The sequence below is a fragment of the Aureobasidium namibiae genome (genome assembly GCF_000721765.1).
Source record: "Aureobasidium namibiae CBS 147.97 unplaced genomic scaffold scaffold_2, whole genome shotgun sequence".
Lineage (NCBI taxonomy): Eukaryota > Fungi > Ascomycota > Dothideomycetes > Dothideales > Saccotheciaceae > Aureobasidium > Aureobasidium namibiae.
In genome coordinates this window covers 282,519-296,019 of record NW_013581207.1, presented here as the reverse complement: position 1 = coordinate 296,019, position 13,501 = coordinate 282,519, and the positions used below count along the sequence as shown (strand labels likewise).

General features: G+C 50.7%; 6 protein-coding genes across 6 annotated transcripts; 4 read left to right on the top strand and 2 right to left on the bottom strand.

Moving 5' to 3' along the window:
• Positions 1–1,892: 1,892 nt before the first annotated feature.
• On the top strand, positions 1,893–2,597 carry M436DRAFT_60297 (uncharacterized protein; the record flags this gene model as incomplete). Its single annotated transcript, XM_013575530.1, has 1 exon — positions 1,893–2,597. One exon carries the CDS (start codon positions 1,893–1,895, stop codon positions 2,595–2,597), a length of 705 nt encoding a protein of 234 aa, XP_013430984.1.
• A 1,849-nt stretch (positions 2,598–4,446) lies between these two features.
• On the top strand, positions 4,447–5,508 carry M436DRAFT_78214 (ankyrin; the record flags this gene model as incomplete). The annotated part of the gene is made up of 1 exon (XM_013575841.1): positions 4,447–5,508. The coding sequence occupies one exon, from the start codon at positions 4,447–4,449 to the stop codon at positions 5,506–5,508; it is 1,062 nt and encodes a 353-aa protein (XP_013431295.1).
• Positions 5,509–6,500: 992 nt separating this feature from the next.
• Positions 6,501–7,790, bottom strand: M436DRAFT_39010 (cysteine synthase; the record flags this gene model as incomplete). The annotated part of the gene is made up of 2 exons (XM_013575461.1): positions 6,501–7,583; positions 7,635–7,790. 2 exons carry the CDS (start codon positions 7,788–7,790, stop codon positions 6,501–6,503), a joined length of 1,239 nt encoding a protein of 412 aa, XP_013430915.1.
• A 178-nt stretch (positions 7,791–7,968) lies between these two features.
• On the top strand, positions 7,969–9,533 carry M436DRAFT_39037 (DUF185-domain-containing protein; the record flags this gene model as incomplete). The annotated part of the gene is made up of 2 exons (XM_013575470.1): positions 7,969–9,264; positions 9,324–9,533. 2 exons carry the CDS (start codon positions 7,969–7,971, stop codon positions 9,531–9,533), a joined length of 1,506 nt encoding a protein of 501 aa, XP_013430924.1.
• Positions 9,534–9,981: 448 nt separating this feature from the next.
• On the bottom strand, positions 9,982–10,610 carry M436DRAFT_60293 (uncharacterized protein; the record flags this gene model as incomplete). The annotated part of the gene is made up of 3 exons (XM_013575529.1): positions 9,982–10,049; positions 10,119–10,211; positions 10,298–10,610. The coding sequence occupies 3 exons, from the start codon at positions 10,608–10,610 to the stop codon at positions 9,982–9,984; spliced, it is 474 nt and encodes a 157-aa protein (XP_013430983.1).
• A 715-nt stretch (positions 10,611–11,325) lies between these two features.
• Positions 11,326–12,633, top strand: M436DRAFT_13418 (uncharacterized protein; the record flags this gene model as incomplete). Its single annotated transcript, XM_013575102.1, has 1 exon — positions 11,326–12,633. A coding segment is annotated over one exon (1,308 nt), but the record flags the coding sequence as incomplete, so codon positions are not given.
• Between the last annotated feature and the right edge of the window lie 868 nt (positions 12,634–13,501).

Here is a 13,501-nt window from a genome sequence, read left to right as displayed (position 1 = left end):
TCATGGCCCGCTGCTAGTCGGGCATTGGTACCAGTCCAACCGTCTCCCGCACGTGGACCGAGCAAAGGGCACGGCCGCATCTCCAGGATCCAAAATATCTGCCCTTGGCGATCATTCTTCGTCAGGTGACTCTTCATCGTGTCGTTTTCAGTCGTTGAGAAATGGGCCGAGATTCCGATAAGCAGAAAAGCTCCAGAAACAACAATGTCAGTGTTCATATGTCGTTGCTTCTTTGTCTGCTGTTGCTTGTTGCTTCCGGAAGGCAATCTCGACCGTTGGCAGCAGCAAGCGGCTCTTGCCAACCGTCGACTTCAAGGCTTCCATATCCGAAGCTTCTGTTTGACCCTTCTTCCAGCAACCATCCACACCCTTTCTCCTTCCCACGCTTATCGTCAACGCCAGACTATAGACCTGAGCTACTCTTCGCTCCACTCACCCTCCTATTTCCACTTCCGGGGCCAATTTCGGTTCTGCCAATCAGCGAACCCAAAAGCCGAGGAACCGTTAGAATTTCGCTTTGTCCTTAACACGGTTTCCGAGCTTCTTGCCGTTTCAAAATCATGCTCGAGTCAAGCGTTCCATTCTCTACACGCGATTCTGACATTTTCGTTCAACGGTTGATGGCCAATCAAACTCTGTTCCTGGTCAAGCCCATACCAACTGATTCGAACTGTCTTCGTATCCGTCGTCGTTGAAGTGCGGCATTCCTTCTTTGGTGACACTCGACGAACCATTCTCTGGGCCTCTGACTCTCAGGCAAAGGCTGGAACCAACCTACCTAAGCCATCTCGTCATGGCAAAGTCAGATGCCGACATCGATATACGCTCTCGTACTGCGTGTACTCAGCCCTATCGACCGTTTCCTCCATCTGCATGCCACTTGTCGTGCTCCCGCCCTTGCCCTGAGATTATCGATACCCAGATCTGGTAACTCCAAACCTACCTCCACCACCACGTGTCTTGACAACGTCAGATCTGCAAGCACGTCTTTGAGTCTTTGGTTCTTGTGCTTCCTCCATCAAAGGTCCAACTCTCTTGTTCGACCTCCGCAACAACGCCGGTCAGGTAGGGACAAGAAGATGCCGACCGCCGAGAGATTGACCTGCAGATCAGCGAGCACGTGCTAACTCACCTCTTGTCATTGCAACATCCTCGGCGGTCGGCTGTACGGAGACTAAAAGTGTGTTCTGGCATTGCCCTAGTGGTAGGGTTGAAGATTTCGTCTAGTGGTGTTGCCGAGTGATGTTATACACTCTTGCGATGACTATGCTGATACAACACGTAGCATACACAACCAGACTACATGTCTTTTCCTCTCGTCTACTCCCAACAAGGCTTTCAAATGCTTGTACTGCGAAAAGGCATTTTGCAGAGGCTTTGGCCTTTGTAGCTTCGTTGTGTCCAAGTTCCTAGATTGCACTTTTAAAGGCATATGCCTCTTTGTCTGGAGGGCAGCACCAGGACTCTTTCTTCTAGACAATGCCTATTGTGATCATCCTGCTCGCAAAGCGACAGTACTTCTGGATACCCTACATTGTTGCCGTACTCTATCGTGGATGGTGTTCGTTCACTCGTGATGTCAACGACGAGCCAAATGAAGGCTCGAAGATTGGTCCTCGTTCATTCGAATCTCCGTCATTTCGCTCATACAACTACACACCCAGCAGCCAGAGTTTGCTGCCTCACATTCATCTGTTCCTTGTCCAACACATTGTGTCATCTACCCCGATCAATTGTCCCCTATCTGTCGACGTCGAGAGATATCGATCAAGCACAAGCCTTCCCAGAGACACGAGCTGGTACAATTCGCAACACCTTTTCACGCGCGCCCATTTTCGACCATCTTCACCTCGACAAAGATGAGCACCCACCAAAGATGGCACCAAGCAATCATGTACAACAACGTCCACCAATCGGACGTTGTCATCAGATGTGGCAATCGAGAGATCCATGCGCACAAGGCTCTCTTGATGGCAAGATCTGGCTTATTCTATACTGCTTTCAGCAGCAAGTTTCCAGTCGCACACGCGGGCACATACAAAATCGAGGGCCACGAGCCTGAGCTCGTCGACTGCATGATCCGATTCATCTGCGACGCACCCCTCGATGAGGCCTACAAGGCGGCTTCGGGATCTTTACACAACCGTGCTCTCCGACTGTTCATGATTACCAACGAGTACCAAGTTCCCGAAATGGGACGAGTTCTCACCAGGTACCTGGTCGACTACTGCGACGGTCATGTCAAACGCCTTCGCCGCATCCTCGGTCAAGTCGCTGCGTTGTACCAAGACCATGTAATCGCCGACCGGTCTCTCATCAACGGAGTCGCAGCTTTGTTGCGTACGGAGCATTGCCGCATACTCACAAGAAGTGTGCCAGAGGTCTTGGAGATCCTCTATGTCCAGCGAACGACACGTCTCGGCTTCAGGTCTTCGACCGCGACATCGACGCTCTTCCCGCCCGTCTCAATGGCCGACTACTTGCTGCGTGACCTCAAGGGCGAGCTCTACGACCCCGTGTTTGGGCGTAAGCTCAAGAAACCGCCCGTCGCACTTCCAAATCGGCCGTTCAGGAGTAAGAAGAGCGAGCGTCGCTAGTCACGGGTTCTTTTAGGGGTGTAGTTAGATCAAAAGAGAAACTCATATATACCAAATCCACTCAGTCCCACGTTCCAAATCAACAAACGTTACATCCATAACTATGCATAATAGTTTTGTGATTAAGAGTAGTATCCATTGAGAAGCCATACACTTAGGGGCTCTCTTTGGATACATCTCTACCATGCAAATCTTTGTGCCTTTTCATTGTGGTTATACAATTTCATGATGTATGGGAAAAGTCGCTTTTTTTCTGCTCTCCTCTGCTTCTTATATGATGTCTGAAACCATTATAATGCACAGTGATCTCGAGATGTATAGTGGAATCCAATGAGATACGAGATTTCCAGGGCTTTCTTTGGACACTGTCATTCTCACGAGATCTTTGTGCATTACTATATCGACTCCGGTCTATACGCCACCGTTAGAGAGAGCATAGTCTCTTGTCTCTCTTACTCCTTTCGCAATGCACAGTGTTTTGAAAAGTGGGGTGATGTCCATTGAGATACATGGTCTTTGGGGCTTACCGTGGACGATAACCATATCACTGACATCTTTATGCCTTCCGATAGTACTTGACTTTTTCGTAGCGTATATGAAAGGTATCGAACTTCTACCACTGTTTGTAATTTTGTTTTGTTTGATATGAAAGTGATGGGGGAGATATGAGCAGTCTGCAGCTGGCAACCAAGGCAACCTCCAAGTGTTTGTTTCGTCAAGACACTATCCCCTTGTTGCGGCCGGTGTATTACATGAGGTATCTATGGACGACAAAAACAAGGCAGACATTCATAAATATGTTGGCCATGAGCTTAGCCAAGTCATCGATACAGGCTCTGCAAAATATGACCAATTATTGTCGGCGATAGCTTCAAGAGCTGAGGGCATCTTTCAATGGGCCGTTGTGGTGATTGCCCGCGTAGTTCGATCCCTGGAAGACGAAAAGCCTATCAGAATGATACTGGAAGACGTCGAAAAGACGCCCCAGGAATTGTTTGGGTTGTATCGATTGATCTTACGGACGCGATTAGACACCACCGACATCACTCCCGAGGATAGAAAAAGATTTCACGATTTATTCCAATGGGTTGCTCTTGCGGGACGTCGGCTTTCACTAGAAGAGTTGGATTTTGCTCTTTGAATTCAGTCCTCGGACAGCGACATTTGGCGTGAAGGCGAACTCTCTGACAGATTCGTTGGGCGCTTGTCGTGTGGACTCATAAACGTAGTCGGGTCGTCCTCGGTTGACCCTCGCGAACGCGGGCGAGATGATCCTCACTTTGTAGTACAGTTCATCCATCACTCAGTCCAAGAGTATTTTGTCAGAGGTCATGGCATGGGAGACCTCGAGAATTGCGACTCGGCGACAGCCAAACGCACAATGCAACTCGACATCATCAGGACTTGCTACAAATCTGTTCTCCCGTCAAAGCTAAGTCTAGATCTTCGGACTCGGAACATATTGCACGGCTATGCCTCCATGTATATGTTTTCTCATGCCCGATCTGCCGAGGAAGGGCACGCGGTACATCACGATCTTGCTCGCATCTTCGGATGGCCTGAAGAGGATTTTGCGACACGACTGGCAGCATACTCGCGCGAGAACCATCAAAAGCCCGAGGGAAAACTCCAAGAGCTTGCATGCAATAACATGTGCCTACTTCATTCCGCAGCGGAATTCGATATCCCTAATCTCATCAGCAGTATCCTTGAGCTGGCGCCCGAAGGGTTTGACATCAATATGCGTGATCAAACAAGTAGGACTTCTCTCCACATTGCTGCACGGCGAGGCAACCGCGATGCCTTAGACAGATTGTTAGACAGCAGTCGGTCCGCGGAGCCGGCGGTCATGCACCGAATCATAAATCTGAACGCTCTTGACGCAGACGGGTTTACACCGTTGATGCTCGCGGCTAAGCATGACAGCAGCCAGGTTTTGGCAAAGCAGTTAGTCGAGAGGCCAGGACTGGACTTGGAGGTGAGGGAACCTAAGACAGGTTCCACAGCTTTGCTGCTGGCAATCGGCGCCTTTAACACAATTGCGGCCGATGTCTTGGTGCAGCATGGAGCCAACCCCCGGACCAGAGATAAACTTAATCGGACCCCTTTGTCTATTGCCTTGTTCAATGCGTCACTCAAGATTGCGAACGAGGAACGGAACGAACAAACTTTTGCTTTCTTTCGCTCTATCCTTCCTCAGGCCAAGGAGGACTTGAACCTGAGAGACGACCGGGGACTACTGCCTCTGGAGAAAGCACTTTCCAGTTTCAGAAGCTTGGCCTTCGCGAGATTGATGCTTACAGAAGGTCTTGATCCCGACACTCCGGACGACGACGGTTGCGTCTGGCTGTCATATCTGGGCGAGCTTAGCGATTCCAGAACTATAGACTTTTTACTAGCAAGGCCTGGAGTCAATCTAAATGTCAGAGACCGTGACGGTAGAACACCCATTATACGTTGGGTGAATCGGCCCTTTGTCGACGGTTCAGCCGTGAAGAGGCTCCTTGAGGACTCGAGGGTCGACGTGTCCATTCGAGACAACGAGGAAAGAACTCCCTTGATGGTAGCAGCTGCCAATGGCTGCGCCGAGGGAGTCAGAGCACTTTTGGACGACCCCAGGATCGATGCTCAAGCTACGGACAGTCAGGGTAGCTCTGCACTGGAACTTGCCACATGGAGAAAGATTGCGGTTGAGTCCCGCCTTTGGGACGTCAAAGAACAGATCGCTAATGAGCTCAAGCCCACAAGTCGCAGGAATATTGGCCAGCTACTAGGAGCGATCAGAAGTCGGAACAAAGAAAAGCGAGGATCGTCTCTCCTGACAGCAGCAGAGCTGACCATCGAAATGCTGAAGGCTCACGCTCAGCACCAACGAGATCGAGAATATTATGCACGGAACGACCGAGTATGAGATCTTCGATGTGTTTTTGGAGGAGCATAAGTAAAACAGCATTCGGGCGCCTGAAAAGGACTCGGCATTTATACCAATACTGATACTCAAGAGCTGAGGCGATGGGCTAGATCCCAGCCAGAGTCGTCCCCCGGGTATAGCCATAGAACAGAGTCTTCACTAGGGCCCATGCACTACCCTTGATTAGAACACGGAATATGATCACTGCTTGCTGCCAGAAAACACTTTTAACAACCGAGCACTGAACGCATCATGTTTCTCGATAAGAGACGAGAGCTTCAAGTTTTCCTCCATCCACTTGATGCTTTCACAATGGAAAATGCAAGCATTGAGTACGCCATTTAGCAAGGATTTGTCTGCCACATCGTTCTTGATATAAAGCTCTGCTGTTCTCGATATGACGACACCAAATTTCTTTCTTCCTTCATCGACTCCGGTATAGTCTCGAAGATGACTTGCACTGATGTATCCTGGTCTGATACGATAGGTGTTCATCAGTTGAATGACTCGTTCGGTGACAGCCTCGCCGAGTGAGCTAATTTGGTACTCGTTGGCAAAGTCGAACGCCTCGAAGAAGTAGTCAAGCTGACCTTCTTCAGTGATTCCGTCAGGTTTTGCAAACAATGCCATCCCGTAGATGGAGCGTATCACAGAGTGAACGACAACATTTGAGTGCCCTTGGATATCGCATTCGTCTTCTGTAGAGATTGGCACCTTGCTGACAAACGCCCGGTGCCACACTCCAGATACAGCTCTCAGAACGACTTTGCGAGCATCGACTTTGTCGTTCTTGCATAGTCCGAAAGAAGGTCGTGCTTCGCTCAAACTTTGGAGGGGAAGTTAGGTGGTACCACCTAATCGAGACACGACACGCATCTAGTGTATGTATATGGTCAAGGAAGTCGGAACGATATGTTCTCAAAGGAGGAGGTAAGAGTGATTTGGCGCTCGCAGACGTGGCAAGTTTGACCTACAAAGCGACGGCTTGTGTCTTACGACACTGAGACTGGGTTTAAAATATTGTCCATGGTCATCTCATCGTCTCCACCAACCGCACCAGCCTTTGCCCAGAACTTAGACAAATGTCTCGTGCCGGAGTCGCAAAGAATAGTGACGACGCGATGTCCAGAGCCCAGCTCTAGTGCGATCTTGACAGCCGCAACGCAGTTGACAGCGGAAGAGCTACCCACGAACAGACCATCGCGCTCGACCAACCAACGAGCCATCATCATGGCTTGATCGTCGGTGACCTTGATGGCATCATCGACAAGCTCTCTGCCAGCCTCAAAGTTGTGGGTAACACGATTGACACCAATTCCTTCGACTATGCTATCGACTTGATGGCGACGTCGAGTGCCTTCGCGTTCGGTGGGTGAAAACATGACGCCGTGCTTAACCCTGTTATAGAGACCACTACCTTGAGGATCGGCCAAGACGACCTTCACGTTCGGCAAGCGAGGTTTGAGATAAAGAGCACAGCCAGAGATGGTGCCGCCGGTGCCTGCACCGGCGACGAAAGCGTCTAGCTGACCACCAGTTTGCTCGAAGATCTCGCGGCCGGTTCCATGCAGATGGGCCAGATAGTTTGCAGGATTCTCAAATTGATCAGCGAAGAAACCACGACCCTTCTGGTTGGGATCGGAAGTGTGCTGTTGGGCACGAGCGCGAGCCATGTTGACGAATTGACCCTTGTCGACAATTGAGGCTGGACGGACTCGTTCGACGACAGCACCGAGTCGTAGCAGTAAATCGGACTTCTCGATAGCTACATCATCGGGCATGCAGATGTGTGCGGTATAACCTCTTGCGCGACAGATGGCAGCAAGCGAGATGCCAGTGCTGCCAACTGTGCCCTCGTAGACTTTATCACCCGAGTTGGGTGTCAGGAAACCCTCAGCCTCAGCCATCTGGATCATCGACAGAGCCACACGATCCTTGGGCGAATTGCCGGCTGCATTGAGGAACTCTGCTTTAGCCAGAATGTCACAGCCCGTGGCATCAGACAGAGATTTGATGCGAATCAAGGGAGTGTTGCCAATTGCACCTTCGATGCCCTCCCTGATGGCAGATGCTGGCTGAGGAGCGGCAGGCGAGTCATCCTGTGGTTCGTTGACTTGCAGCGAGACTTGAGTGCTGGAGCGGCGGCGGATGCGATTCTTCCGTAGGCCATCGTGGAAGCGGCGTTCGAGGTCCGGGTAAAAGTCTTTGTAGCCTAGAGTAATGAGGATACCAGCAGCGAATGCCAGGCCCAGGTAGACTTTGGTGTGCTGGTCTAGCGACATTTGGTCATTGTCACATGCTGCAAGTGGAATGTTTCAACAAAGTCGGGAAGTCGCTGCGGTCAGTATCGGAAAGAGCAGCCACAGTTTCAGCCACAGCTTGCAGCACAGCCACATATTGAGTTTCCCGCAAGCTTGTGACTTCCTTCCAAAGTCGCTCTTGCCCTTCTAGATTACAGCAATGGAGTCCGCCGCTGTGTCGCAGCTGTTCAAACAGCTTTTCCAACATCGTCCATGCCGAACATGCCTTTCCAATAAACTCCGACAAGCGCCCCGTCGACTATACAGCTCCCAGAAGCAATACACCAGTCCAAACTACCAAGGACGACGGAAAGAAGACAACAAGCTTGAGAGCAACTGGCAACAGCGCAGCCTGTCTTTCCCTCCGGATAAGCTCGACGAATTCAAGAGATACCCACAAGTCACGTCGGATGAACTACGCGCAAGGAAAGAGCGGCCGAGGAGAGTGCGCATGTTGATGCGCGACTTCATCGAAGACAGTCTGTACAACCCGCAGTACGGCTACTTCTCGAAGCATGTTGTCATCTGGACTCCTGGCGAACCATTTGACTTCAATCAACTCCCCGATGAACAATCTTTCTACCGAGAATATGGTCAACGCTACAACGACTTTGAAGATCAGCTGGATGCAAAGGAGTACAACGAGACTCGCCAACTCTGGCATACGCCCACAGAACTCTTCCGCCCATACTATGGAGAAGCTATCGCCCGCCATCTGGTCGCAAACTACAAGTTGCAATTATACCCATACCACGACCTCCTCATCTACGAGATGGGTGCCGGAAATGGAACTCTGATGATGAACGTCCTCGACTACATTCGCCAGACCGACCCTGAAGTCTACGCTCGCACTCGCTTCCGCGTCATTGAAGTCTCTTCCGCTCTGGCCTCGATCCAGGGAAGCCAGCTCATGAGAAATGCTCAAGCGAAGGGCCACGCAGACAAAGTTTCCATCATCAACAAGTCAATCTTCGATTGGGACATTTATGAGGCTTCTCCTTGCTTCTTCCTAGCTATGGAAGTCTTCGACAACTTTGCTCACGACGTAATCAGATATGACCCTTCCACCGAAGAACCACTTCAAGGTTCTGCTCTGGTCGATGCGAATGGTGACTTTTACGAATTCTACTCTAAGGACATAGACCCGGTGGCTTCTCGCTTCCTGCGAGTCAGGGATGCTGCATGTAACGACATCAACTACGCGCATCCTCTACGCAACTCTCCCGCTATATTGAGGAAGTTGAGGAGCAAATTGCCCTTTGCTCCCAACCTCAGTATCCCAGAGTACATTCCTACGAGGTTGATGCACTTTTTCGATATTCTGCACAAATACTTCCCGGCACATAAATTGGTCACTTCGGATTTCCACGCTCTTCCCGATGCTGTGGAGGGTGTCAACGCGCCTGTGGTGCAGACTCGCTACCAACGTCGCATGGTCCCTGTCACCACTCCTCTGGTAAGTCACTTGCGATCTTACTTACTGTAAGCGCAACAAACTGACCTGTAATCTTATAGGTTCATCAAGGCTTTTTCGACATCCTCTTCCCCACAGACTTTGCGGTCAACGAAGCAATCTACCGTGCCATTACCGGAAAGCTTACCCGCGTCATGAAGCACGAGGACTTCTTCAAGCGATGGGCCTATGTCGAGGACACACAGACGAGGAACGGAGAAAACCCGCTCTTGAGCTGGTACAAGAATGCTTCCGTCATGATCACCATATAGAACCTGTCAATACTTCAGAAAAAAGAGATGTACCATGGACATGTTTATCCTTTCATTCGACGCTCTGTCCAGACTTATGCTTGAATATGTTCTGATGTGTTATGGTCAAGCACCAATCACCCTCAGAGTCTCCTGACCACAACAAACTGTCTCACGCGATCTCTACCTCTCTCAATGTCAACGTCAACGTCAAACCTTAGATAGTATCTTGTCGCTGTCACTGCTAGCAAGCCAAAAAGCCGTGGTGGAGCAGTGGTAGCTCGCCCGATCCTTGTAAACTACACTCGTTTACACGTCGCTCGCTTCATCCTTCACTCGCTATCGCAAGGATCGGGAGGTCGTGGGTTCGAATCCTGCTCACGGTGCTTGTATCTCTTTTTGGCGGATCAGTCGAACGGAAAAGAGAAGTGCTCGCTTGCACTATGTCATTTTGAGCTATGTAGGGTGATCAAGTGTTCTTGGAATGCACACAGAGGGCGATGCCACCGAGGACAAGAGCCATGCCTAGCCATGTATCTATTGATTGACAGCTGATCAGAAAATGCTACATGAGAGGTTGAATTGTCAGAGGAGGGCAAAACTTACCTTTCGTAATGGTCTTCTTCTCCGCCCACCACTCTCCCAACACTGTGAACAAGAACGCCAGAGAATTCGTGATCGGCACCGTAAGACTCAATTCTGCCATCAAACACATTAGCCATCCTTCCTTCAAACCAGACTACCACCCAATCCTCTCCACTCCCCCAAAGAACAACAAAACTCACCAGCCTGCCCAATCAACAAAAAGAACCACACACTTCCCGTCACATTAATCAAAAACGGCACCGCATAAGCCGGATTCTTGAGCGTATCGTAGACTCCATAGATCACACCCCAGATCTTTGCTTTCAACCATGGTGTATTGGGGTGCTCAAGCCAAGAACGCGATTCCGGAGTCGTGGAGGTGGAGTTCAGAGCAGCGCGGCGCATGAAGGGGGTTGTGAATCCCCAGGCTGCGCCTACGAGGAGGAAGCCTAGGACATAGCGGAAGAGGCCGGGGGAGGGGGTAGGGGGGGTGGTGTCGGGATTGGGGTCCATGACGAGATAGTCTGCGATTTGATGCAGGATGGGTAGAAAGGGCGCTTGTACTGTAGTATCAGAACTGGCGGATACTGGATGATTGTGCGAGTCGTCAGGAAACTCCTGGAGAAGCTATTTCAAAGCCCAATGTTAATGCTGTGATGACATTGACAGCTCGGAGGGAAGTCGCGATCAAGGTGTTTCAACGGCGAAACGTCGGCGGAAATGTTGCGACTGCGGAGTTTGGGAAGGGACACCTCCGAGAGAGTTCGTTGCTGCCAAATAATCATTCTATTAACATGCAGAGCAGGAGCGAATGCCGCCACGTATAACCCGCCTGACATGGCCGCGACTCTTCCCGCGATACCAACCATCACCTCTTCTGTACCCACGCTGGTACTCCATCAAAAATGCTCCTCTCGAGGTCCCCAATTCGACTTCGCCCAAAGATCCAGCCGCGCCTGAAGGACAAGACGCAACAACACAGAGTGAGCTTGGAGAAGCCCAGTCGACGTCGACGAACGTCAAGGCACAGGACAAAAATGTCGGTATTCGACGTGTATTGCCATCGCTCCAACGAAAAGAGCAAAAGCGCAAACTGGAAGAAACAAAACGCATGCAGCTGCGTGGAAAATCCTACTACAGCAACGATTGGCGCACTCCTCTGACGCTGCTTCGCAAGAACACGCCCGCAGGAGAACACCACCATGTCAAACAATTGGCCCGACTACAGATGCCCGAGGGCATGCGAGGCTTCTATCCTGGCAACCTGTCCAATCTCTTCCTGGACATCTACCTTCACACTCAATGTCATGTTCAAATATCTCGCGGCGATGAGCACAAGGACGACAAATTCACAGCTCTTGAGTTGTCTGGTACCCCAACGAGTATCAATATGGCCAAGAATATTCTCAATGAGACTGTACAGGTCGAGAGTGATGACGATCTGAATGATAAAGGCAGTTTGGGAAGCTACACTACCACGCCTACGCCTGTCGTCTCGGACGGAGTTTTGCCTCGCTCTGTCTGGAGTATACCACGGGCAGCGTCAAAACCGCTGCATGAGGTACAAGAGCCTGAGACCTGGTCATTCAACGGATTTGCTGCCTACGTCGAGGCCTTGGTCAACTCCACTGCCCCTCCCTCTCGACCCAAGTCAGTAGCACAGTCTCCAAAGACTGCGCCACACATCGATTCTGTCGCTGGAAAGTTAATGGCACTATACAAGACTCCCGAGTCTGTTCGCTGGGCTTCCAGTCGCGCTACAGTCCTGACCTTGCAATATCTGACCATGAAAGGCAAAGTTCCGTTGGTACGCCTCCTCCTCGAGATTATTGAGGTGCAGTCTAAGAACCATGTCTATCTTCGTCTAGCACTCGCCAACCCATCAGTCTACAATGTGCTTTTGGGCTCGACATCTCAAGCCTTGGACCTCCATACTTACAACTTCCTCCTTCGCATGATGACGGACCGTGGTGTGACTCCTACAATCGAGACATGGACTTCTCTCCTTCATCTGGTTCAGAAACTCGAGCCATCCGTTGCCAGGCACATCGTTAACACGATGCGCACGCAAGGCATGCTGGTTGCTCAGGCTGCCCGAGCTGCTGCCGCGAGTGTAACCCTCCGCAAATCTGCTGAGAAGTGGTTGAGTAGAGACGAATCCATCTTCGATTTCGTCGCTCACAACGACAAACTCTGGGACGGTAAGGAGTGGCTAGAACCGTTCGGTTGTAATCAACTTCTCACCTTGCTGGTAAGCAGAGGAGATGTACAAGACACATTGCCTTTGGTCAAGGAGCTACAAAGTCGAAACAAACGACCCAATCTTGTCACTGCGCATATTCTGATCAACGCTGCAGCCTCTTATCGCGATTTGTCATTCGCCATGGATGCCTTAGAAGCCACAATTGGAAAGACCAAAGGTCTGCAACCAGACCGCCAAACTTTTGACAAGCTTTTCCATCTGGCCTTCAGGCTACGCGCGTACAACACCCTGCGCGTCGTGTGGAGATATGCATGTCTGAGCGGTAATGTCTCTCAGGATCGAAGGTTCAAAATGTCAGCCGCACTTCGGGCTTCCTTGCGCGGCCTTACAGAAAGTACGCAGAGTCCGAATGTTGGGATTGGCGCAGACGAAACAACCAGTCGAAACCAGCGCTTCAAGACTATGGCTCCTATCGTCGCTGTCGGCATCACGGAGGTCATCAAGGACGTGGAAACATTGAAAAGAGTGTCTGCTACCCAGGCTGGAGAAGCTACGATGCCATCATCCTCGGACACCACCATATCTTCTGGTGCCGTCGACCCCACTGACACCGCTGCATCACCAGACGTCAACACAGCTACTGGCACCACACCATCAACTGACACCACCATCTCTGTCGATGACACTATATCTGTCGATGCAGAGCCATCTTTGAGCATCACTCCGCCCCCGAAATCCACATCCTACCTCCATTCCGTTCTTGCGTCCGATCTGCTGGCCCATGAAGCATTTATTCCCATCGAGTCTTTCCTGGTAGCTCTGCGCGAAGCGGTGGACAAGGATTTCCTCTGGAAACAGCAAGGCTACGAGAAAACCGCCTCTTTACAGACTTTACTCACGGAAGCCGTCACAGTGGGAGTCAGGCGACGCGCAGATGTTTCGTCGGAATCTCCAATCAAGAGAGTGGAAGTTAGGAAACCTCAGGGCACTTCCATTGAAGATCTCACTAGGAAAGACATGGTCAATAATCCTCAAGTTCGATTCCACGAAGACAAGATCAGAATGATTGAGTCCGACAGTCTCGTCATGCAAGAAGCCATAGCCAGGAAGCTTGAGCTAGAATTGCGGTCAAGTCGAGACTTCACATTCAGACCGTTCAAACTGGATTTGCAGAGATCTCAAGTCCCCTTCCAAGAAGACA